The following is a 26,101-nucleotide window of genomic DNA, read 5'->3' as shown; positions in this document are numbered from 1 at the left end:
GAACATTTTCCCCAATACCATGAGTTGCCACTTTCTTTAACAGTTTCTTGTGGAACTCTATCAAATGCCTTACTAAAATCAAAATAAACGATACCGAATTCTTTATCATGATCAACAGCCTCAAAAGCTTTACTGAAGAAAGTAAATTAGTTAGGCAGGAACGGTCCCTCGTGAATCCATGCTGATTATCATTAATCAAATTATGCTTATCAAGATGGTTTCTTATAATATCAGCTATAATTGACTCTAGTAATTTGCCTACAATTACTGGGCGGTATTTGACGGTAACGACTTGTCCCCTGCTTTAAAAATAGGAATCACACTGGCCATCTTCCACATATCAAACGCTACACCTATTTGAAGAAATATATTAAAAATATTAGTCAATGGTTCAAAAAGCTCCAATTTTCACTCCTTAAGAACCCTTGAAAAAAAGTTCATCAGGGCCAGGGGATTTATTTTGCTTCAGTCGGTGTTTGATAACCAAATCGCTTATCTTCTTCAGGCACACTATAAAATTTAACTATTGGGATATTGTTAGTGTCCTCCTGTGAAAAGTGTCCTCCTGCGTGAAAAAGTGTCCTCCTCCTAGTTGACCAGGCCACGGGGCTTTACACGGTGAGGGTCCAAGTTCGATTCCCGGCGAAGGGGTGGAAGCATCGAACGTGTTTCCTTACACCGGTTGTGTATGTTCACCCATCAGTAAAATGGGTACCTGGGTGTTAGTCGACTGGTGTGGGTCGCATCCTGGGACAAAACTGACCTAATTTGCCCGAAATGCTCTGCATAACAAGCAGCTTTCTATATAATAGTATGTCACTGATGTCAGCTAGGACTGTATATCTTGTACATTTACTTGTAGTAAATAAAGAAATTATTATTATTAAGTACCAGACAAGCCTGGCTTAAGACAGGGCTCCAGGAGTAAGAAAACTCTTGAAACCCAATAAAGGTATGATCACGCCCGCAACCCCCTTCCCCTCCCAGAAACACAAGAACCAACTAGCCCACAGAATGACCCAGAAAGTGACCAACCTGCCCAGAGAACGGCCAGGACCGACCTGGGATGACGGGTGTCAGGCAGCGACCTGTCGTTGGGCAGTGAGTTGGAGACACGCACATTGAAGGCGTGTCTGGCGTAGGGGTCGTGTTCCTTGTCTCTGACGTAGCCTCCGGCCAGGTAGCCTACAGCCTCAGACACGCTGATGGGGCTACCACCGCTACCAACGCCACCGCCCACCTGGTGAACACAAACAAATATTAGCTGGGCACATGCTCAATAAATTTTTACCTGGACATGATAAATTGAGTAAGGGTCGTTTAAAGTCATGATCATTAAAGGCCAAGGTCCTTAAAGGTCAGAAGTCCTTAAAGGTCAGAGTCCTTAAAGGTCAGAGGTCCTCAAAGATCAGGTGGTTCCTTAAAAGTCAGGGGGTTCCTTAAAGGTCAGGGGAAGAGGTCCTTAAAGGTCAGGATCATAAAAGACTTTGGTAAAAAAGACGTTTCAAAAGGAGGTGCTTTGATGCCAATAAAGTGCTCTTGATCGAAGGAACTGGAGCTACCCTCCTCTTCCTCTGATCAATTCTGACTGCCTCCTATTTTCCAGGTTTGTATGACTCCTATTCAACTAATGTAATAATGATTATCTGTTAAAAGACCTGGGTGTAATAATGTCAGCTGACCTTACATTTCAAAGAACACAATAAAGCAAGTGTCACAGTACTTAGGAAAGTGAAGGGGTGGATAATGAGAATCTTCAAAACACGGGAAATAGTACTACTGGTGATACTACTGACATCGCTTGTGCTCTCTCACAGAGTTTTGTTCATTGGTGACGGCTCCGTTCCGAGCAAGTGAGATATCAGAGCTGCACCAAATACAGATATCATTTACGGTCGGCATAGAGTCTATAAAGTATTTAAATTACCGGGAACACCTCAAAGTCTTTAATATGTACTCACTGGAGCAGAGGAGAGATAACTGATGCCTGGAAAGTACCTGAGGATCTTGTCCCAAATCTGCACACCACCATAACAATATACTGGAGTGAAAGATATGGGAGGAAGTGCAAAATGAACCCACTGAAAAGCTGGGATGCCGTGGGCACAATAAGAAAACACTGTATCAATATCCATGGCCCCAGACTATTCAACATCAGAAACACTGCTAGGACAAGTACATAAGTCTTCAAGAGGAAACTGAACAAGTATCTACATGTGAATGAGATTATTTGGTGACTCTTGCAGCGGAGCAGGGTTCAATTATAAACGTCTTCGGAGGCTTCTTACTTTATTTGCAAAGTCGTGGTGGGTACACAGGCTTGTGTGTTGTGCCCATGGCCCGGGAGGGCCATGCCCAGCGAGGGAGAGAGGAAGTAGACTGTTGACTGCTTCTAGGCTGCTGAGTGAGTGCAGTGAGTGAGTTGGGACCAGCGTCCCACTGACCTTTGCAGGCCTAGAGGGCAGCACCTTAGTGCCATGAAATATGAACTAAGCTGGCAGACACCATAGGCTGTCTGTGCAGACAGTACAGGCTGTCTACATTTGCTCGGCCACCTACCTCGCTTCGTCCCGATGCGACAATACTGGCGGTGAAAAACCTCGGTCTCTTGTAAGAACAGGGTACAGAACACAGAATAAAAAACATGTATACACATATGGACATAGAAAAAAAAACTTCCTACAGGGAGGGAAGAAAAAAACATGTGGGGTGTGCTAAACATCGTGGTCATAGGCAGTGAGCATCGAAGGGCATCACTGCACACCTTCCTGCATCTGGACAGATACTGCAACACAGGAGACATTGCTGCGGCTGAGCTGTAACATAACGGGGTATGGTCTCCTCTAGAACGGTGAAGCAGTCATCGTAGGAGCCACTGCAGGTTTCACTCAACCTGGGGCACAACATGTTGGTGCCCTTGAGTGAGGCATTGTCAAAACTCGGCAACTGGGCAGGACTTCTGGCAAGCGACTCAGGAGGACACTTCTCGACTTGTACTGTTGCTGGGCTGTCACTGCCGGCGACCGTGGAGTGAGTCGTGGAGCAAGTCATGGCAGAGACTACTGGGCGAAACATCTGGGAGTCATAACATCATACACCATATGCAGTGAGCGAGCTAGCAGTCAAAGTGTCATCATCTTTGTGCAGGAGCTCACTGAAGCTATGACACAAGGCTGACACAGCGCCTGCCGACAGGGCTAACTGCGGCTTGACGAGTGTCATTCTCTTGGCAGTTGGAATTATAGCAGAGGTAAGTCTAAGCATTCCCAGACTTGTTTCTCTACATATAACTGCACTCTGAAGGTCTGGAGGTGAAGTGAAACAAATCTCGATGGGAATCGTAGCAGGTACGATTCTGCAGAACATCACGAGGAGCGAACAATAAGAGCTTTCTGTACAAGAGGCTCAGTCACTTGGGGTTGAGTACTATCAGCTGTCAAACGCGCTGGTCCCACTGGGTGACAGGCAACATAGAGCTACACAGGGGTCTGGCTGCAGACCTGTGGTCGACACACAGCTGGGCTCAAGACCACACAGGACACATGGAAAACTTCACACACACCCGTGGTACATGCAGTACAACATGGCTTAAACTAGCAAATGATGCTTTTCTGTGCACAAAATTGACACTAAGCCATACACTAACATGTGAGAACACTGACTGAGAGGAATTAATTAACACGACATATATCTTCTCTCAATCTTCTCGACAATACTGACATAATTACTGAAACACTCAATGTGACATCATGTGATGTCAGGCGTGACATCGTGAGGTGATGTCAGCAGCACTGTGATGTCAGCAGATATCTCGAGGTGACGTCAGGTGGACATCATGATGCCATGAAGTCAGGCAGCAGCATCGGTAACTCACGTGGCTCATAGATCCACGTGGCTTCGTCCACACCACACGTGGCATCGGGATCCACGTGGTTTGCTGATCCACGTGGCATCGTGATCTACGTGACATGCTGATCCACGTAGCTTTGAGTGGCCTTGGGCACTCGGATACACAGCTCTGGCAATGAGTTCACATGGAAAACAGCAGAAAACACAGCAGAGGGAGTGATGGCATGGTGGTGTATGGTAGGCTGGTGAGGTGTGAGTGTACAGCAGACCGAGCATGGGCGAGGCAAGGAATGGCCATTTCTTTATCTTCTCCCACAAACACAGAGACACGCACACTGGACGCAGAAATCACAACAAAACTCACCTCTGGCTTGCTGAAATAGCTGTGCTGAGCTGAACAACAACAGCAACATACAAGAGATGCTGAACACGTGACTTGAGAAACAGCGTGGGATGCTGTAGCGTGGGGTCACTGTGACGCCACTTATATTTCTCGAAGAAATTTGGGAAATGTCGGCTAGATCCTGCTTGTACCTGTGTCTGGATGCTGAAACGTGCAGACATGACATCAGGATAACTCGTTGAGAGATGGATGCTTGTTGTGTAGGGGGATGAAACAACTTCATCCCTTCCTCTCTCAAGGCAAACACAACTTGCTGCCACCAACTGCTTCCCACCAATGTTTAATGAGTTTATTTGGTGTTTCTGGTAGCGAGGAGTAAATGATACGTCTTCGGAGGCTTCTTTACTTTATTTGCAAAGTCGTGGTGGGTACACAGGCTTGTGTGTTGTGCCCATGGCCCGGGAGGGTCATGCCCAGCGAGGGAGGGAGGGAGTAGACTGTTGACTGCTTCTAGGCCGCTGAGTGAGTGCGGCGAGTGAGTTGGGACTAGCATCCCACTGACCTTTGCAGGCCTAGAAGGCAGCACCTTAGTGCCGTGAAATATGAACTAAGCTGGCAGACAGCATAGGCTGTCTGTGCAGACAGTACAGGCTGTCTACATACACAAAGTGCCAGATCAGAAAGGTTGTGATGGTTATGCGAGCCAGCAGCAACAGTCTGGTTGAGAAGGCAGGCATTAGACAAAACTAACCCAGGGCCAGGTTCCGGGAGAAGGAAAACTCTCGAAACCCATGTTATAATGTGCAAGGAAAACTGGATACATGTACTGAGCTGGTCTGCAGTGTTCACTGAGGACAGAAATATTGAGTTTAGCCAGGAGCGTCCATCTCTCTGTCGTGTCTCCTTCAAATGAGAGGCCAGAGACAGAGTTCATGAGGAGAGAACCAAGGCGCCCCAGGCACGCGCAGTCATGTCAGCCCACCACACGGGTCAACCCTCAAGTGATTCATAGACGAGCTAGTCAACCTTCCTTACACTAAGACACAAGGACACACACACACCTGGTAATGACAAGGTCTAGTCAGCAGCACAGTACCAGGGTACATGATAAAGTCTTGTAGGTTACATACACACACACACACACACACAAAGAGCAAATGTAGTTCCAATTTTTAAAAAAGGAGACAGACAAGAAGCACTAAACTATAGACCAGTGTCACTGACATGTATAGTATGCAAAGTCACGGAGAAGATTATCAGAAGAGTGATGGAACACCTAGAAAAAATGAGCTTATCAACAACAGCCAACACGGTTTCAGGGACAGGAAATCCTGTGTCACAAACCTACTGGAGTTCTATGACAGGGTGACAGCAGTAAGACAAGAGAGAGAGAGGGGTGGATAGATTGTATTTTCTTAGACTGTAAGAAGGCGTTTGCACAGTTCCACACAAGAGATTAGTGCAAAAACTGAAGGACCAGGCAGGGATAACATGGAAGGCACTACAATGGATCAGGGAAATACCTGTCAGGAAGACGGCAGCGAGTCATGGCCCGAGGCGAGGTGTCAGAGTGGGCGCCTGTGACCAGTGGGGTTCCAGTGCTGTTTCTGGTTTTGGTGAACGACATGACGGAAGGAATAAACTCTGAAATGTCCCTGTTTGCAGACGATGTGAAGTTGATGAAAAGAATTCAATCGAACGAGGACCAGGCAGATCTAAAAGGGGATTTGGACAGGCTGCACACCTGGTCCAGTAATTGGCTCCTGGAGTTCAACTCCACCAAGTCCAAAGTAATGAAGATTGGGGAAGGGCAAAGAAGACCGCAGACGGAGTACAGTCTAGGGGCCCAGAAACTACAAACCTCACTCAAGAAAACAGATCTTGGGGTGAGTATAACACCAGGCGCATCTCCAGAGGTAAACATCAACCAAATAACTGCTGCAGCATATTGGTGCCTGGCAAACCTTAGAACAGCATTCCGCCATCTTAATAAGGAATCGTTCAGGACCCTGTACACCGTGTACGTTAGGTCCATACTGGAGTATGCGGCACCAGTTTGGAACCCACATCTAGCCATGCACGTAAAGAAACTAGAGAACGTGCAAAGGTTTGCAACAAGACTAGTCCCAGAGCTAAAGGGTATGTCCTATGAGGAGAGATTAAGGGAAATCGACCTGACGAAACTGGAGGACAGGAGAGATAGGGGGACATGATAACGACATATAAAATACTGAGAGGAACTGACAAGGTGGACAGAGACAGAATGTTTCAAAGATGGGACACAGCAACAAGGGGACACAGTTGGAAATTGAAGACACAGATGAATCACAGGGATGTTAGGAAGTATTTATTCAGTCACAGAGTTGCCAGGAAGTAGAATAGTTTGGGATGCGATGTAGTGGAGGCAGAATCCATTCATAGCTTTAAGCAGAGGTATGATAAAGTTCATGGTTCAGGGAGAGTGAGCCAGTAGTGGCCAGTGAAGAGGCGGGGCCAGGAGCTATGACTTGACTCCTGCAACCATAACTAGGTGAGTACAACTATGTGAGTACACATACACACACACACACACACACACACACACACACACACACACACACACACACACACGCACACACACAAACAGAAACAGAAATGAGGCACTAAACTACAGACCTGTGTCTCTGACATGTATTGTGTGCAAAGTCATGGAGAAGATTATCAGGAGGAGAGTGGTCGAACACCTGGAACGGAACAAGATTATTAATGAAAAAAAGCATGGGTTCATGGAAGGCAAATCCTGTGTCACAAACCTCCTGGAGTTTTATGACAAGGTAACAGAAGTAAGACACGAGAGAGAGGGGTGGGTTGATTGCGTTTTCCTAGACTGCAGGAAGGCCTTTGACAGTCCCCCACAAGAGATTAGTGCAGAAGCTGGAGGATCAGGCGCATATAACAGGGAGGTCACCAGAGGCACACATCAACCAAATAACTGCTGCAGCATACGGACGCCTGGCAAACCTGAAAATAGCGTTCCGATACCTTAACAAGGAATCGTTCAAGACACTGTACACTGTGTATGTTAGGCCCATACTGGAGTATGCAGCACCAGTCTGGAACCCACACCTGGTCAAGCACGTCAAGAAGTACAAAGGTTTGCAACAAGGCTAGTCCCAGAGCTCAGGGGAATGTCGTACGAGGAAAGGTTGAGGGAAATCGGACTGACGACACTGGAGGACAGAAGGGTCAAGGGAGACATGATAACGACATGCAATATACTGCGGGGAATAGATAAGGTGGACAGAGATAGGATGTTCCAGAGAGGGGACACAGAAACAAGGGGTCACAACTGGAAGCTGAAGACTCAGACGAGTCATATGGACGTTAGGAAGTATTTCTTCAGTCGTAGAGTCGTCAGGAAGTGGAATAGCCTAGCAAGTGAACTAGTGGAGGCAGGAACCATACATAGTTTTAAGAAGAGGTATGACAAAGCTCAGGAAGCAGAGAGGGAGAGGACCTAGTAGCGATCAGTGAAGAGGCGGGGCCAGGAGCTGAGACTCGACCCCTGCAACCACAATTAGGTGAGTACAATTAGGTGAGTACACACACACACACACACACACACACACACACACACACACACACACACACACACACACACACACAAGAGCACAACGTGAGCTAGCACACAGAACCATCCCCAGAACCCCACAACCAATCACGTTATCCCAACATAGACCACATTCCACACTCACAGCCCCATCCCCACACTATGCTGTAGAATCCTGCAGTACACTGCCAGGTCCCACACCCTCACAGACCCCAGGTATGGTACACCAAAGCTGATGGAATAAGAAGTGGGAGGAGTAGCACGAAAGAGTCAAAGAGGCATCACTGGACATCATAGCCCTCACAGAAACCAAGCTCACAGGGATGATAACAGATGCCATCTTTCCAATGGGATATCAGATCCTGAGGAAAGACAGAGGGAACAGAGCGGATGGAGGAGTGGCATTGCTGATCAAAAACCGATGTGATTTTGATGAGCTGGAGGAGACAGAGGAGAAGCAAGAGTTTACATAGTACTAATGCTTCAGTCTGGAGGTCCCAAGGTGGTAATTGCAGTGATGTATAACCCACCACAGAACAGCAGGAGGCCAAGGCAAGAGTATGATGAGTGTAATAGAACGATGGGTGACACACCGGCTGAGGTAGCCAGAAGGGCTCATGCGAGCAGGGCAAACCTACTGATCATGGGTGACTTCAACCACAAGGAAATCGATTGGGAGAACTTGTAGCCACATGGGGGCCAAGAAACGTGCATGGCTAAGATGATGGAAGTGGTACTGGAAAACCTCATGTACAAACATGTAAAGGACATTACCAGAGAGTGAGGAGAGGATGAACCAGCAAGACTGGACCTAGTATTCACCTTGAGTAGTGCAGATATTGAGGACATCATATATGAAAGACCCCTGGGGGCCAGTGATCATGTGGTTTTAAGCTTTGAATACATAGTAGAGTTACAAGTGGAGGGGGAAGCAGGAAGGCCCAGATGAATAAAGCCAAACTACAAGAAAGATGACTATGCAGGCATGGAGAACTTCCTGAATGGGGTTCAGTGGGACACAGAACTGGCAGGGAAGTTGGTAGACGAGATGATGGAATATGTGACAACAATATGCAAGGAAGCTGAGGAGAGGTTTGTACCCAAGGGTAACAGGAATAATGAAAAAACCAGCATGAGCCTGTGGTTCACCCAAAGCTGTAGGGAGGCCAAAACCAAGTGTGCTAGGGAATGGAAGAAGTAAAGAAGGCAAAGGACCCAGGAGAATAAGGAGACCAGTTGTAGAGTCAGAAATGAATATGCACAGGTAAGACGGGAAGCCCAAAGGCAATATGAGAATGACATAGCAGCGATAGCCAAATTTGACCCACATCAGTAGGAAAACAACAGTCAAAAACCAGATAATCAGGCTGAGGAAGGAAGGAGGGAAGGTCACATAAAACGACCGTTAAGTATATGAGCAGCTCAACATGAGATTCAATGAAGTGTTCATAGAGGAGACAGAAGGGACTCCAGAAAGGTAGAGAGGTGGGGTACACCATCAAATGTTGGACACAATACATACAACCGAGGAAGAATGAAGAGGCTGTTAAGCGAGCTAGATACTTCAAAGGTGATAGGGCCCTGAGAGAGGGAGCAGAAGCACTTTGTGTACCACTAACAACTATCGTCAACACATCTATCGAAACAGGACGACTACTGGAAGTATTGAAGACAGCAAATGTAGTCCCAATTTTTTAAAAAGGAGACAGACACGAAGCATTAAACTACAGACCAGTGTCACTGATGTGTATAGTATGGAAGGTCATGGAGAAAATTATCAGGAGAAGAGTGGTGGAGCACCTAAAAAAGAATGAGCTTATCAAAGATAGCCAGGGATCGGAAATTCTTCATCATAAACCTACTGGAGTTCTATGACAGGGTGACGGCAGTAAGACAAGAGAGAGAGGGGTGGGTAGACTGCATTTTCTTGGACTGTAAGAAAGCATCTGACATAGTTCCACACAAGAGATAAGTGCAGAAGCTGGAGGACCAGGCAGGGGTAACAGGGAAAGCACTACAATGGATCAGGGAATATATGTCAGGAAGACAACAGCGAGTCGTGGTACATGGTGAGGTGTCAGAGTGGGCGCCTGTAACGAGCAGGGTGCCACAGGGATCAGTACTAGGACCGGTGCTGTTTCTGGTATTTGTGAACGACATGAGGGAAGGAATAGACTCCAAAACGTCACTGTTAGGAGATAATGTGAAGTTGATGAGAAGAATTCAACCGGGCGATGACGAGGCAGAACTACAGAGGGATCTGGACAGGCTGCAGGCCTGGTCCAGCAACTGGCTCCTGGAGTTCAACCCCAAAAAGTGCAAAGTCATGAAGATTGGTGAAGGGCAAAGAAGACCACAGACGGAGTACAGTCTAGGGGGCCAGAGCCTACAAACCTCACTCAAGGAAAAGGATCTTAGTGTGAGTATAACATCAGGCACATCTCCTGAGGCGTACATCAACCAAATAACTGCTGCAGCATACGGACGCCTGGCAAACCTAAGAACAGCATTCCAACATCTAAATTAGGAGTCATTCAGAACCCTGCACACTGTGTACGTTAGGCCCATATTGGAATATGCCGCGCCAGTTTGGAACCCTCACCTAGCCAAGCATGTAAGGAAACTAGAAAAAGTGCAAAGGTTTGCAACAAGACTAGTGCCGGAGCTAAGTGGTATGTCCTACGAGGGGAGGTTAAGGGAAATCGACCTGACGACACTGGAGGACAGGAGAGATAGGGAGGATATGATAACGACATATAAAATACTGAGAGGTATAGACAAGGTGGACAGAAACAGGATGTTCCAGAGATGGGACACAGCAACAAGGGGTCACAGTGGGAAATTGAAGACTCATATGAACCACAGATATGTGAGGAAGTACTTCTTCAATCACAGAGTTGTCAGGAAGTGGAATAGCCTGGGTAGTGATGTAGTGGAGGCAGGATCCATACATAGCTTTAAGAAGAGAAATGATAAAGTTCACGGAGCGGGAAGAGTGACTGGGTAGCGGCCAGTTAAAGAGGTGGGACCAGGAGCTGTGAATCGACCCCCGCAACCACAACATTGGTGAGTACACACACACACACACACACACACACACACACACACACACACACACATGCAGGATCCATACATAGCTTTAAGAAGAGGTATGATAAAGCTCATGGAGTGAGAAGAGTGACCGGGTAGCGGCCAGTTGAAGAGGCGGGGCCAGGAGCTATGACTCGACCCCTGCAACCACAACTAGGTGAGTACACACACACACACAGACCCGAAACTGCTTAACAGCCACATCAGGAGGAAGACAACAGTCAAGGACCAGGTAATCAGGCTGAGGAAAGAAGGTGGCGAGCTCACAAGAAATGACCAAGAAGTATGTGAGGAGCTCAACGTGAGATTTCAGAAAGTATTTACAGTGGAAGCTGAAGGGACACGGGGAGACAAAACAGTGGGGTATACCAAAAAGGGATGTACCAACAAGTGTTGGATGAAATACACACAACTGAGGAGGAGGTGAAGAAGTTCCTAAGTGACTTTGATACCTCAAAGGCGGTGGGACCAGACAACATCTCTCCGTGGGTCCTTAGAGAGGGAGCAGAGACACTGTGTGTGCTACTAACCACAATCTTCAACACATCCCTTGAAACTGGGCAACTACCTGAGGTATGGAAAATGGCAAATGTAGTCCCCATCTTTAAGAAAGGAGACAGAAATGAAGCACTAAACTATAGACCAGTATCACTGGCGTGTATAGTATGCAAAGTCATGGAGAAGATTATCAGAAGAGTGGTGGAACACCTAGAAAAAAATGAGCTTATCAACAACAGCCAACACGGTTTCAGGGACAGGAAATCCTGTGTCACAAACCTACTGGAGTTTTATGGCAAGGCAACTAAGGTAAGAAATGAGAGGGAGGGGTGGGTTGATTGCATTTTCTTGGCCTGCAAGAGGGCCTTCGACACAGTTCCTCACAAGAGATTAGCGCAGAAGCTAGAGGATCAGGCACATATAACAGGAAGGGCGCTGCAATGGATCAGAGAATACCTAACAGGGAGGCAACAGCGACTCATGGTCTGCGATGAGGTTTCACAGTGGGCGCCTGTGACGAGCAGGTTCCCACAGGGCCAGTCCTGGGACCAGTGCTATTCTTGGTATATGTGAACGACATGATTGAAGGGATAGACTCAGAAGTGTCCCTGTTTGCAGTTTATGTGAAGTTAATGAGGAGAATTAAATCAGATGCGGACCAGACAAGTCTACAAAGAGACCTGGACAGGCTGGACGCGTGGTCCAGCAACTGGCTCCTAGAATTTAACCCCGCCAAATGTAAAGTCATGAAGCTCGGGAAAGGGCAATGAAGACCGCAGAGCATATCCTAGGCGGCCAAAGACTACAAACCTCACTCAAGGAGAAAGATCTAGGGGTGAGTATAATACCGAGTACGTTGCCAGAAGCACACATGAACCAGATAACTGCTGCGACACATGGGCACCTGGCAAACCTGAGAATAGCGTTCCGGTACCTCAGTAAGGAATCGTTCAAGACTTTATACACTGTGTACGTCAGGCCCATACTGGAGTACGCAGCGCCAGTTTGGAAACCACACCTGGTCAAACATGTCAGAAAATTAGAGAAAGTGCAAAGGTTTGCAACAAGGCTGGTTCCAGAGCTAAGGGGAATGTCATACGAAGAGAGGTTAAGGAAAATCGGCCTGACGACACTAGAGGACAGGAGGGTTGGGGGAGACATGATAACGACATACAAAATACTGCGTGGAATAGACAAGGTGGTCACACAGGATGTTCCAGAGATGGGACACAGAAACAAGGGGACACAATTGGAAGCTGAAGACTCAAATGAGTCAAAGGAATGTTAGGAAGTATTTCTTCAGCCAGAGTTGTTGGGAAGTGGAATAGTCTGGCAAGCGACGTAGTGGAGGCAGGAACCATACATAGTTTTAAGACGTGGTATGATAAAGCTCATGGAGCAGGGAGAGGGAGGACCCAGTAGTGGTCAGTGAAAAGGCGGGGCCAGGAGCTGAGTCTTGACCCCTGCAACAACAATTAGGTGAGTACACATATACAACAGGCCTAGTGTCTAATCTACATGTGCCTAGGACAAAATGGTAACTAAAACACCCACACACACACACACACTCACCCTCCCTCCCACACACATACACTCACCCACCCTCCCACCCATACACACTCACCCTCCCTCCCACCCACATACAATCACCCTCCCTCCCACCCACATACACTCACCCTCCCTCCCACCCACACACACATACAAGCCCCCTTCCTACCTAGCACTCACACACTTCGACTCTCCCACCAACTTTCACACCCACCCTCCCACCCACCCTCCCACCCACCCTCGCACCCACCCTGCCACCCACTCTCCCACCCTAATAAGACGGTCTATTGGAAAACTTCTTTCATTGGCTGACTCTAACAAATATTGAATTCCTGTTGTTTCTGTTCAAATATTAAACTTTATTCTGTCTCCTGAGTTGTTATAGCACTCAGGGGAGCGCTACACCACCAGGGGTCACACACCGCTATAACACTCAGGGGAGCGCTACACCACCAGGGGTCACACACCGCTATAACACTCAGGGGAGCGCTACACCACCAGGGGTCACACACTGCTATAACACTCAGGGGAGCGCTACACCACCAGGGGTCACACACCGCTATAACACTCAGGGGAGCGCTACACCACCAGGGGTCACACACCGCTATAACACTCAGGGGAGCGCTACACCACCAGGGGTCACACACCGCTATTACACTCAGGGGAGCGCTACACCACCAGGGGTCACACACCGCTATAACACTCAGGGGAGCGCTACACCACCAGGGGTCACACACCGCTATAACACTCAGGGGAGCGCTACACCACCAGGGGTCACACACCGCTATTACACTCAGGGGAGCGCTACACCACCAGGGGTCACACACCGCTATAACACTCAGGGGAGCGCTACACCACCAGGGGTCACACACCGCTATAACACTCAGGGGAGCGCTACACCACCAGGGGTCACACACCGCTATAACACTCAGGGGAGCGCTACACCACCAGGGGTCACACACCGCTATAACACTCAGGGGAGCGCTACACCACCAGGGGTCACACACCGCTATAACACTCAGGGGAGCGCTACACCACCAGGGGTCACACACCGCTATTACACTCCGGGGAGCGCTACACCACCAGGGGTCACACACCGCTATTACACTCCGGGGAGCGCTACACCACCAGGGGTCACACACCGCTATTACACTCAGGGGAGCGCTACACCACCAGGGGTCACACACCGCTATTACACTCCGGGGAGCGCTACACCACCAGGGGTCACACACCGCTATTACACTCCGGGGAGCGCTACACCACCAGGGGTCACACACCGCTATTACACTCCGGGGAGCGCTACACCACCAGGGGTCACACACCGCTATTACACTCAGGGGAGCGCTACACCACCAGGGGTCACACACCGCTATTACACTCAGGGGAGCGCTACACCACCAGGGGTCACACACCGCTATTACACTCAGGGGAGCGCTACACCACCAGGGGTCACACACCGCTATTACACTCCGGGGAGCGCTACACCACCAGGGGTCACACACCGCTATTACACTCCGGGGAGCGCTACACCACCAGGGGTCACACACCGCTATTACACTCCGGGGAGCGCTACACCACCAGGGGTCACACACCGCTATTACACTCAGGGGAGCGCTACACCACCAGGGGTCACACACCGCTATTACACTCAGGGGAGCGCTACACCACCAGGGGTCACACACCGCTATTACACTCAGGGGAGCGCTACACCACCAGGGGTCACACACCGCTATTACACTCCGGGGAGCGCTACACCACCAGGGGTCACACACCGCTATTACACTCAGGGGAGCGCTACACCACCAGGGGTCACACACCGCTATTACACTCAGGGGAGCGCTACACCACCAGGGGTCACACACCGCTATAACACTCAGGGGAGCGCTACACCACCAGGGGTCACACACCGCTATAACACTCAGGGGAGCGCTACACCACCAGGGGTCACACACCGCTATTACACTCCGGGGAGCGCTACACCACCAGGGGTCACACACCGCTATAACACTCAGGGGAGCGCTACACCACCAGGGGTCACACACCGCTATAACACTCAGGGGAGCGCTACACCACCAGGGGTCACACACCGCTATAACACTCAGGGGAGCGCTACACCACCAGGGGTCACACACCGCTATTACACTCAGGGGAGCGCTACACCACCAGGGGTCACACACCGCTATTACACTCCGGGGAGCGCTACACCACCAGGGGTCACACACCGCTATAACACTCAGGGGAGCGCTACACCACCAGGGGTCACACACCGCTATAACACTCAGGGGAGCGCTACACCACCAGGGGTCACACACTGCTATAACACTCAGGGGAGCGCTACACCACCAGGGGTCACACACCGCTATTACACTCCGGGGAGCGCTACACCACCAGGGGTCACACACCGCTATAACACTCAGGGGAGCGCTACACCACCAGGGGTCACACACCGCTATTACACTCAGGGGAGCGCTACACCACCAGGGGTCACACACCGCTATAACACTCAGGGGAGCGCTACACCACCAGGGGTCACACACCGCTATAACACTCAGGGGAGCGCTACACCACCAGGGGTCACACACCGCTATAACACTCAGGGGAGCGCTACACCACCAGGGGTCACACACCGCTATAACACTCAGGGGAGCGCTACACCACCAGGGGTCACACACCGCTATTACACTCAGGGGAGCGCTACACCACCAGGGGTCACACACCGCTATTACACTCCGGGGAGCGCTACACCACCAGGGGTCACACACCGCTATAACACTCAGGGGAGCGCTACACCACCAGGGGTCACACACCGCTATAACACTCAGGGGAGCGCTACACCACCAGGGGTCACACACTGCTATAACACTCAGGGGAGCGCTACACCACCAGGGGTCACACACCGCTATTACACTCCGGGGAGCGCTACACCACCAGGGGTCACACACCGCTATAACACTCAGGGGAGCGCTACACCACCAGGGGTCACACACCGCTATTACACTCAGGGGAGCGCTACACCACCAGGGGTCACACACCGCTATAACACTCAGGGGAGCGCTACACCACCAGGGGTCACACACCGCTATAACACTCAGGGGAGCGCTACACCACCAGGGGTCACACACCGCTATAACACTCAGGGGAGCGCTACACCACCAGGGGTCACACACCGCTATAACACTCAGGGGAGCGCTACACCACCAGGGGTCACACACCGCTATTACACTCCGGGGAGCGCTACACCACCAGGGGTCACACACCGCTATAACACTCAGGGGAGCGCTACACCACCAGGGGTCACACACCGCTATAACACTCAGGGGAGCGCTACACCACCAGGGGTCACACACCGCTATTACACTCAGGGGAGCGCTACACCACCAGGGGTCACACACCGCTATAACACTCAGGGGAGCGCTGCACCACCAGGGGTCACACACCGGTATAACACTCAGGGGAGCGCTACACCACCAGGGGTCACACACCGATATAACACTCAGGGGAGTGCTACACCACCAGGGGTCACACACCGCTATTACACTCAGGGGAGCGCTACACCACCAGGGGTAACACACCGCTATAACACTCAGAGGAGCGCTACACCACCAGGGGTCACACACCACTATAACACTCAGGGGAGCGCTACACCACCAGGGGTCACACACTGCTATTACACTCAGGGGAGCGCTACACCACCAGGGGTCACACATCGCTATAACACTCAGGGGAGCGCTACACCACCAGGGGTCACATCTCAGTAGTAGTAACCAGTTACCAGTAACCAGTGTACCAGTAGATGACTCACTACCAACCGTCTCTGCGTGAATCACTGGCTGTATTCATATTGTTGCTGACCTAGCAGGATTTCAAGCGCCCCCTCGCCCATGGGCACTCCTCAGTCAGTCTAGCCAAGGGGCAGAGAGAGGCAGGTTCGGCTGTGGCGCCCTTCCACATACTTCAGTTACAATATACGTACTTCCAGCCTACGTGAGTATTTTTACCCAATCCACATGTTCGAACCCCACATGATAAATAGTGGCAACGGTGTGGAGCGTGGATTTAAGCTTTTCCGGGTATTTCAAAACATTAGAAGACTGTTTGTGAGTAGCCGGCGGGTCAAAAGGTGAACCGTCTCACCCACCAACTACTCGCTCCCCTCACACCCTCCAGCCTGCAAGCCTGTTGCAGCCGTTTTTTTCAAACTTCCTGGCTTAGTTTGTGTGCTAATTGCTTCAATCTCCGAGGGGTTGACCCGGATTTTGCAATTAAGCCAGTCAGTAAGCCAGACTGTGGAAGTGAACGCCAGTCAGCCTGTCATCCAGCCTGTCTCCTGTCATCCACCTGCTCCTCCGTGCTGTGTGCATCGTTACCCGTCTTCCAGTCAGCCATTCTCGTGGGTTAAGCCAGTCAGCCAACCCAGCTTCTAACCCAGCTGAGAGAGAGAAGTAAGTCATGCCAGTTCCTCTGAAGTATTTTCATATCGCTTTGTGCTCCCAGTTGGATGCTAAGAGTGTGCTTCACCATCCCTGTGGCATAGTGGCTTATCAGCCACCTTCGTGGGTAGTGAGTGGAGTGCGCGCCAGTGAGCGCCAGCGAGAGTCACACCCACCACCACCACCACTCTACTCACACCACCCATCCACTCTACTCACACCACCACCAGCCATCCACCTCATCTACTTGTGGCTGTTTGCACCCTTGTACCGGGTCCTAATACTGTTTTGGCTCACATAATTGGTCAAGAGATTGTAGCTGAGTGCCACCGATAAAGCCAGTTATGTGAGTTCACCGAGAAAGGTCATTTCTTCACGACGACAGTGTGAGTGTCGGCGTCATCACCGCGCAGGACAACCTTCCTCATCACCAGTCATCACCGTCGACCACTCCAGACTCCATAATTTTCTGTTTAGAGACATTTTTCTTGCATTTAAAGACATTTGCGTGTGTGAGACATTTATAGTGAATTTCTTGTGTACTCTAAACCTTGTGTTTTCAGTGTAGACTCAGTGTTTCTTTGACTCGTTATTTTTTGCAATATTTTTCAGTGTTATCACTCATCTCATATTTTTTTATCTGTGTTTTTTTTTTATGCTACTCTCTGTCTGTAGTAAGTATTATTGTGTAGTGTACCAGTCAGTCACTCTGTGTGAAGTGATTCATTTTTTTATCGTGTATTCTTTCAGCGTTGTATTCTCCAGTAATTGTCATTGTATTTCAAGCAGTGATATTCACCCCAGTATACCAAATTATCCATTTATTTCTATGTGTGTCTTTTTTCGTATGCCAGCAGTGTCTCATTCCTCTAATTTTTTCGCAGACTGTGTACCATTATTTTTGCCAGCAAATTTTTGTCGTATCAGTCACAGCAAGATTTTGTTGTAAGAATATACTAAAATAATGAATACGTGATTATGTGTTGTGTGCGCCGCCACTTGTAAGTGTTAAACTTCCCGTTTTGTTCCTTGTTTTAATTTTTATTCATACTTTTTCATATTTCTTTGAACAAATTCACTCTTGATGTAATTTCAATCAGTTTTTCTTCATATTTTTATTTTATTATTTAACCTGAGTTTTCCCAGTGAGACTTTATTATTGCAGTGATTATTTCTACACCTTATTTTGTTGCACTTGTTCTGCAGTGAATTTCCACTTAAGCTTACTGTGTCATTTCTCTATTTTTTTTTGCCTTATGTCCTTGAGTAAGTTCACTGAGATCATGTCCCAGTCACTTTTGAATGTTAACTTAGTGTATTATGCCAGTCAAAGTCAATATGAATCAGTCCACAGTACCAACATTCCCTTACTGACTGAAAGACAATACCTAGCCCTTGAGCAATGTGTTTGTTCTCACAGCTTGTATCTGAGATTTGTTAAAGTGCTGCGAAATGTGAAGTTCAGATTAAGTTCCTATAGATCCGTGAATTACTTATTAATGTAGCCGAGCGGTCAGGCACTAGTAATTCTGTCACTCCCGTCTGTTTCCACCTATACCTTCAGACTTGCAGGATAGTGTTCCGTTGCCTCAAGTGTCTGGGGACACTCAGACTGCCTTGAGTGCACAGCCTATCCCTGCAATGTCTGCTAGTTCAAGTAGTAGTTTCTCCACAGGGGACGCCTTGTCGGAAAACAATTACTTGCAACTAGTAATGCCATCTCTTGTTGATGTCACATGCCGTCTGCAGAAAGACGTTTCTGTCGCAGCTAGTGCCCTCACTAGAGTGTCTGTTGTTGTTCCTAGTGTTCCAGATGGTGATAACGTCCTAGTTGACAGTGATTCCTGCAAAGTAAAAGGTCTATTTGTTGAACCATCCTTACATGTTGTAAGAGATAGTAAGATCCATTTCTTCCTGGCCAACACTTCTGGTTACAGTGTTCGCCTCAGAGCAAATACCAATCTTGTTGACCTTGTTCACTATCCTTACCCTGTTCAGGTAGAGGATGAGTTGTCACCTGACCAGTGGGTCGGTGCTATTTCTGCCGGGGAGACCTCATCCACTTCACTGGATCAATCTGTTCCACCAGTTGAGGAGAAAGACTTAGCTCCCACTGACTTCCCAGATGAAGTCAAGCGTTTGTTGACTCTGTTGAACAAACGTCGTAAAGCCATTGCCTTACCAGGTGAGAAGATGGGTATAACGAACTTATTGCCCCATCGTATTCCACTTGAACCTGGTACTAGACCTATCTACATACCTGCGTACAGAATGCCTCATTCACAAGTTGCTGTCGCAGAAGAATTGATCAATCAAATGCTTGATGATGGAGTTATTGCACCTAGCAATTCACCTTGGAATGCACCCTTGATCCTAGTACCTAAGAAGGATGGTACTTGGCGCCCAGTAATTGACTTTAGGAAGTTAAATGCGAAAACCATTCCAGATCGCTTCCCACTTCCTGTACTGGGTGATCTTTTACGTAACATCGGAGATAACAAAGTCTTTTCAACCCTGGATTTGTTACAAGGGTTTTGGCAAGTCCCTCTTCACGAGAACAGCCAAGAGCTAACTGCATTCTCCACTCCTACAGGTCATTATCACTTCCTCCGTATGGCGTTTGGATTACGATCTTCCCCTATCACGTTCTCAAGGCTCATGACTAATATCTTTAGAGGTCTCATAGGTAATGCACTTATGGTGTACTTAGATGACGTAATCGTCATGTCTAAAGACGCGGATACACACTTGAAAAGACTTGATGTAGTACTTAGTAAGCTTGAAGAAGCCAATTTAAAGATCAAACTGTCTAAATGTCAATTTTTCAGATCAGAAATTAAGTTTCTTGGTCATGTAGTCACTCCTAGAGGGGTTACGACTGACCAAAGTAAAGTAACTGCAGTACTAAATTTTCCAACACCCAAAACTGCTGATGCCGTAAGATCCTTTGTGGGCTTAGCAGGTTTTTATAGATCTTTCATTGCTAATTTTTCTTCCATAGCTGCTCCTCTAACTGAGTTGCTTAAGAAAGATGCTCCTTTTGTTTGGACCTTCCGTCAAGAAACAGCATTCCAAACTCTAAAAGAAAAGCTAACATCTGATCCAATTTTGAAATTTCCAGATTTTTCTAAGCCCTTCTATCTGACAACTGATGCTAGTTCAATTGGCATAGGCGCCGTACTAGCTCAGAAGACCGATGGCAAGTACAACGCAGTTGCATTTGCTAGCCGAGTCCTTACGAAGGCTGAACATAATTATACAGTAACTGAGCAAGAAGCTTTAGCAATAGTATGGTCTTTAAAGCACTTCTGAGACATTATTTATCAGTACTCTGTTCATGTCTTGACAGACCATGCTCCACTGATACCTTTATTCTAGAACAAACAACCTACTGGAAGGTTAGCCAGATGGACCTTGACTATCCAAGAGCTCAATCCCACCTTTGAACACTTACCTGGCAAGTCAAATGTAGTCGCAGATGCCTTATCGCGACATGTTAGTATAGTAACTGCAGACCCTCCATTTAGTGCTGAAGAAGTAAAGAATGCTCAACGAACAGATCCCATGTGGTCTGGTGTGATTCGATTCCTGCTCCAGGAAGATCTTATTCTGACTGTGAAGCCACCAGCACCCATCAGTGACTTTGTCATGAACCAAGAATTACTGTATCGAACAGCCGAGTTGGGTACTCCTAGCAGAAGAGTATACCAGTTAGTAATTCCACAGTCACTAGTGAATGTAGCCTTACAGCTAGTTCACGATGTACCAGGTGTTGCACACCCTGGTATGGATCGTTCAGTAAAACAAGCCAGATTGAAATACTTTTGGCCTCATATGGCAACTGATATATCTGAGTATGCAACATAAAGGTAATGCTAATGGTCCTAATCCAATCCAAGTATATCCAACCACTAGCGAACCTTGGGAAAGAGTTGCACTAGATTTGTTAACTAATTTCCAATGTTCCCTCCAAGGCAACAAACATCTGTGTGTTATGGTAGACCATTTCACCAGATATTGTGAGTTAGTTCCTATTGCAGATAAGACTGCCGAGACAGTAGCTAAAGCGTTTAAAGAATGCATTATCTGCAGGCATACCACCCCTAAGTCCCTAGTAACAGATAATGGAGGTGAATTCTGTAATGAGATTCTTGAAAATTTGTGTACCTTGTACAAGATCTCTAAATCCACCATTGTTCCTCATCATCCTGCCAGCAATGGGTTCTTGGAACGAACCAATAAAAAAGTACTTGATGTCTTGAGAGCCACTATCAATCCCAACAGTGAAACTTGGGATGAAGTTATACCTGATGTGCAGTGTGCTATAAATTCTGCTTACAATGTTTCTATAGGTGACACTCCACATTATGCATTGTACGGTGTAGATAAACGTTTGCCTTATGAGTTGTTATATTATAATCCGAAACCAAATTACAACCCTGATGATTTCATAGCAACTCGTACCAGCTTAGCTCAAAGTGTTTTTAGAAGAATCCGTGAAACACTTCATAAATCAACAGCAGAATTTACAAGAGTCGCAAACACTCGAGCAAAGCCATCCAAAATCAAAGTAGGTTCGAGAGTTATGCTGACTAACTTTAACAAAACGTCTGCAATGCCAAAGCTTGATCAAAAGTTTGTTGGTCCTTATCGAGTAATTGAACATATCACTGGTAATAAGTATAAGGTTAGAGAGATTAGTACTGGTCAGTATAAAGAATCGCATTTAGATCATATGAAGTTAGTATGTGATGATAATGATGTTCCAACCCAGACTAATGTGACAGACTCTGACAATCCTCCTGATCCTGTACTCTCTTCCTCTGATACTCAGTCAGACGATCAACCTGAATGTCGCTATTCCCTACGTACACGACAGGTATTGAGAAATCCTCAAGTATCATTTGTAACTTCCAATTCAGATTTGCCTCAAATACAGCATGAGTTATTCAATGCAACAGAGTTTGATCCTCCCAGAGATGACACCCATTCTGCATATGTCAATCTTACCCTAGCAGAGTTGGGGATAAATGTAAATAACCTGTATAGATGAATAATTACAGTATCAACTTATCAGTATTCAAGAATTTTTTTTTTTGTGTTCATGTTCTCTCCGCATTCTGAAAGTTAACAGTCTAGATTTGAGTGCACCGAATCTGTCTTTCTGTTAAACACTCTTTCTTTGTATATATTCCTTCCTCAGAATCCGTAGATCACATGAATACAGATCGATCGATCAAATTTTTTTTTATCACTTGTAATCTCAACGTTGAGTTTCATTCGATGAGTTTCATTTGATGAGTTTCATTCGATGAGTTTCATTTGATGAGTTTCATTCGATGAGTTGTGCTATATTATACCTTGTATTGCATTACAGTTTCAGTTCGTCAGCTTCCATTCCAATGTTCTACTTATGTATGTTATAATGTTCAATTGTTGTGTACTTTGACATTGTATAGGATCAGCCCAAGCCGTATACCTGCCATGTCTAGTTCGTATTAGTTGTATGTCAGGACGACATACGTTAGCGTCGCGGAGCTCACAGTAGTAGTAACCAGTTACCAGTAACCAGTGTACCAGTAGATGACTCACTACCAACCGTCTCTGCGTGAATCACTGGCTGTATTCATATTGTTGCTGACCTAGCAGGATTTCAAGCGCCCCCTCGCCCATGGGCACTCCTCAGTCAGTCTAGCCAAGGGGCAGAGAGAGGCAGGTTCGGCTGTGGCGCCCTTCCACATACTTCAGTTACAATATACGTACTTCCAGCCTACGTGAGTATTTTTACTCAATCCACGTGTTCGAACCCCACATGATACACACACCGCTATAACACTCAGGGGAGCGCTACACCACCAGGGGTCACACACCGCTATTACACTCAGGGGAGCGCTACACCACCAGGGGTCACACACCGCTATAACACTCAGGGGAGCGCTACACCACCAGGGGTCACACACCTCTATTACACTCAGGGGAGCGTTACACCACCAGGGGTCACACGCCGCTATAACACTCAGGGGAGCGCTACACCACCAGGGGTCACACACCGCTATTACACTCAGGGGAGCGCTACACCATCAGGGGTCACACACCGCTATTACACTCAGGGGAGCGCTACACCACCAGGGGTCACACACCGCTATAACACTCAGGGTAGTGCTACACCACCAGTGGTCACACACCGCTATAACACTCAGGGCAGCGCTACACCACCAGGGGTCACACACCGCTATTACACTCAGGGGAGCGCTACACCACCAGGGGTCACACACCGCTATAACACTCAGAGGAGCACTACACCACCAGGGGTCACACACCGCTATAACACTCAGGGGAGCGCTACACCACCAGGGGTCACACACCGCTATAACACTCAGGGGAGCGCTACACCACCAGGGGTCACACACCGCTATAACACTCAGGGGAGCGCTACACCACCAGGGGTCACACACCGCTATAACACTCAGAGGAGCACTACACCACCAGGGGTCACACACCGCTATAACACTCAGGGGAGCGCTACACCACCAGGGGTCACACACCACTATAACACTCAGGGGAGCGCTACACCACCAGGGGTCACACACCGCTATAACACTCAGGGGAGCGCTACACCACCAGGGGTTACACACCGCTATAACACTCAGAGGAGCGCTACACCACCAGGGGTCACACACCTCTATAACACTCAGGGGAGCACTACACCACCAGGGGTCACACACCGCTATAACACTCAGGGGAGCGCTAAACCCCATGGGTCACACACCATTATAACACTCAGGGGAGCGCTACACCACCAGGGGTCACACACCGCTATTACACTCAGGGAAGCTCTACACTACCAGGGGTCACAGACCGCTATAACACTTAGGGGAGCGCTAAACCCCAGGGGTCACACACCATTATAACACTCAGGGGAGCGCTACACCACCAGGGGTCACACGCCATTATAACACTCAGGGGAGCGCTACACCACCAGGGGTCACACACCATTATAACACTCAGGGGAGCGGTACACCACCAGGGGTCACACACCATTATAACACTCAGGGGAGCGCATACACCACCAGGGGTCACACACCGCTATAACACTCAGGAGAGCTCTACACTACCAGGGGTCACACACCGCTATAACACTCAATGGAGCGCTACACTACCAGGGGTCACACACCGCTATAACACTCAGGGGAGCTCTACACTACCAGGGGTCATACAACGCTATAACACTCAGGGGAGCGCTACACCACCAGGGGTCACACACCGCTATAACACTCAGGGGAGCGCTACACCACCAGGGGTCACACACCGTTATAACACTCAGGGGAGCTCTACACTACCAGGGGTCACACACCGCTATAACACTCAGTGGAGCGCTAAACCCCAGGGGTCACACACTATTATAACACTCAGGGGAATGCTACACCACCAGGGGTCACACACCATTATAACACTCAGGGGAGCGCTACACCACCAGGGGACACACACCATTATAACACTCAGGGGAGCGCTACACCACCAGGGGTCATACACCATTATAACACTCAGGGGAGCGCTACACCACCAGGGGTCACACACCGTTATAACACTCAGGGGAGTGCTACACCACCAGGGGTCACACACCATTATAACACTCAGGGGAGCGCTACACCACCAGGGGTCACACACCATTATAACACTCAGGGGAGCGCTACACCACCAGGGGTCACACACCGCTAATCACATTCCATGCCAGGGAAAGACAGGCAGATCCAGCCCCTCGAATCAAGAGCCCATCGCCACAATAAGACACCGGCATTAAGTACTTGTACTTCCATATTCGTATTTATCTATGTTTACAGAGGTTAAGCTTCAGCTCTTGGGCCCCGCATTTATTATACTTAGAATAATTTAGAACTTTCTACTCTCTTCCTGCTCTACCTACTCTTGCAGCTGTGTATGAAGTCTGGTTCCATGGTGTTGAATAACAAAGGTGTTGAGTAACACAGGCGTTGAGTAACACAGGTGTTGAGTATCACAGGTGTGAGTAGCACAGGTGTTGAGTAGCACAGGTGTGAGTACCACAGGTGTTGAGCAACACAGGTGTTAACACAAGTGTTGAAAGTAACACAGGTATTGAGATTAACACGTTTTTTTCAGTCGCTAGTTTTCCAGCAGTGAGTGTTCCAGCAGTGAGTGTTCCAGCAGTGAGTGTTCCAGCAGTGAGTGTTCCAGCAGCGAGTGTTCCAGCAGCGAGTGTTCCAGCAGCGAGTGTTCCAGCAGTGAGTGTTCCAGCAGTGAGTGTTCCAGCAGTGAGTGTTCCAGCAGTGAGTGTTCCAGCAGTGAGTGTTCCAGCAGCGAGTGTTCCAGCAGTGAGTGTTCCAGCAGTGAGTGTTCCAGCAGTGAGTGTTCCAGCAGCGAGTGTTCCAGCAGTGAGTGTTCCAGCAGTGAGTGTTCCAGCAGTGAGTGTTCCAGCAGTGAGTGTTCCAGCAGTGAGTGTTCCAGCAGTGAGTGTTCCAGCAGTGAGTGTTCCAGCAGTGAGTGTTCCAGCTGCGAGTGTTTCAGCAGTGAGTGTTCCAGCAGTGAGTGTTCCAGCAGTGAGTGTTCCAGCAGCGAGTGTTCCAGCAGCGAGTGTTCCAGCAGTGAGTGTTCCAGCAGTGAGTGTTCCAGCAGTGAGTGTTCCAGCAGCGAGTGTTCCAGCAGTGAGTGTTCCAGCAGTGAGTGTTCCAGCAGTGAGTGTTCCAGCAGTGAGTGTTCCAGCAGTGAGTGTTCCAG

The 26,101-nt window shown here is 48.4% G+C and overlaps 1 protein-coding gene across 1 annotated transcript in view; it reads right to left on the bottom strand.

The window, feature by feature from the left end:
* LOC128691982 (polypeptide N-acetylgalactosaminyltransferase 14) overlaps window positions 1-5,819 on the bottom strand; it is a 194,903-nt gene extending 189,084 nt beyond the window's left edge. Inside the window, exons 1-5 of the mRNA XM_070085357.1 lie at window positions 5,716-5,819; window positions 4,265-4,396; window positions 2,765-2,893; window positions 1,816-1,867; window positions 1,062-1,240 (exon numbers count right to left, since the gene is read on the bottom strand). Of these exons, the coding sequence (XP_069941458.1) occupies window positions 1,062-1,240; window positions 1,816-1,867; window positions 2,765-2,893; window positions 4,265-4,396; window positions 5,716-5,819 (596 nt within the window). The remainder of the gene's footprint in view (window positions 1-1,061; window positions 1,241-1,815; window positions 1,868-2,764; window positions 2,894-4,264; window positions 4,397-5,715) is intronic.
* Window positions 5,820-26,101: the final 20,282 nt, after the last annotated feature.

This window comes from Cherax quadricarinatus, chromosome 15, assembly GCF_038502225.1.
Source record: "Cherax quadricarinatus isolate ZL_2023a chromosome 15, ASM3850222v1, whole genome shotgun sequence".
Classification (NCBI taxonomy): domain Eukaryota; kingdom Metazoa; phylum Arthropoda; class Malacostraca; order Decapoda; family Parastacidae; genus Cherax; species Cherax quadricarinatus.
The sequence above is the reverse complement of the archived record's forward strand: the minus strand, read 5'-3'. Positions and strand labels throughout refer to the sequence as shown.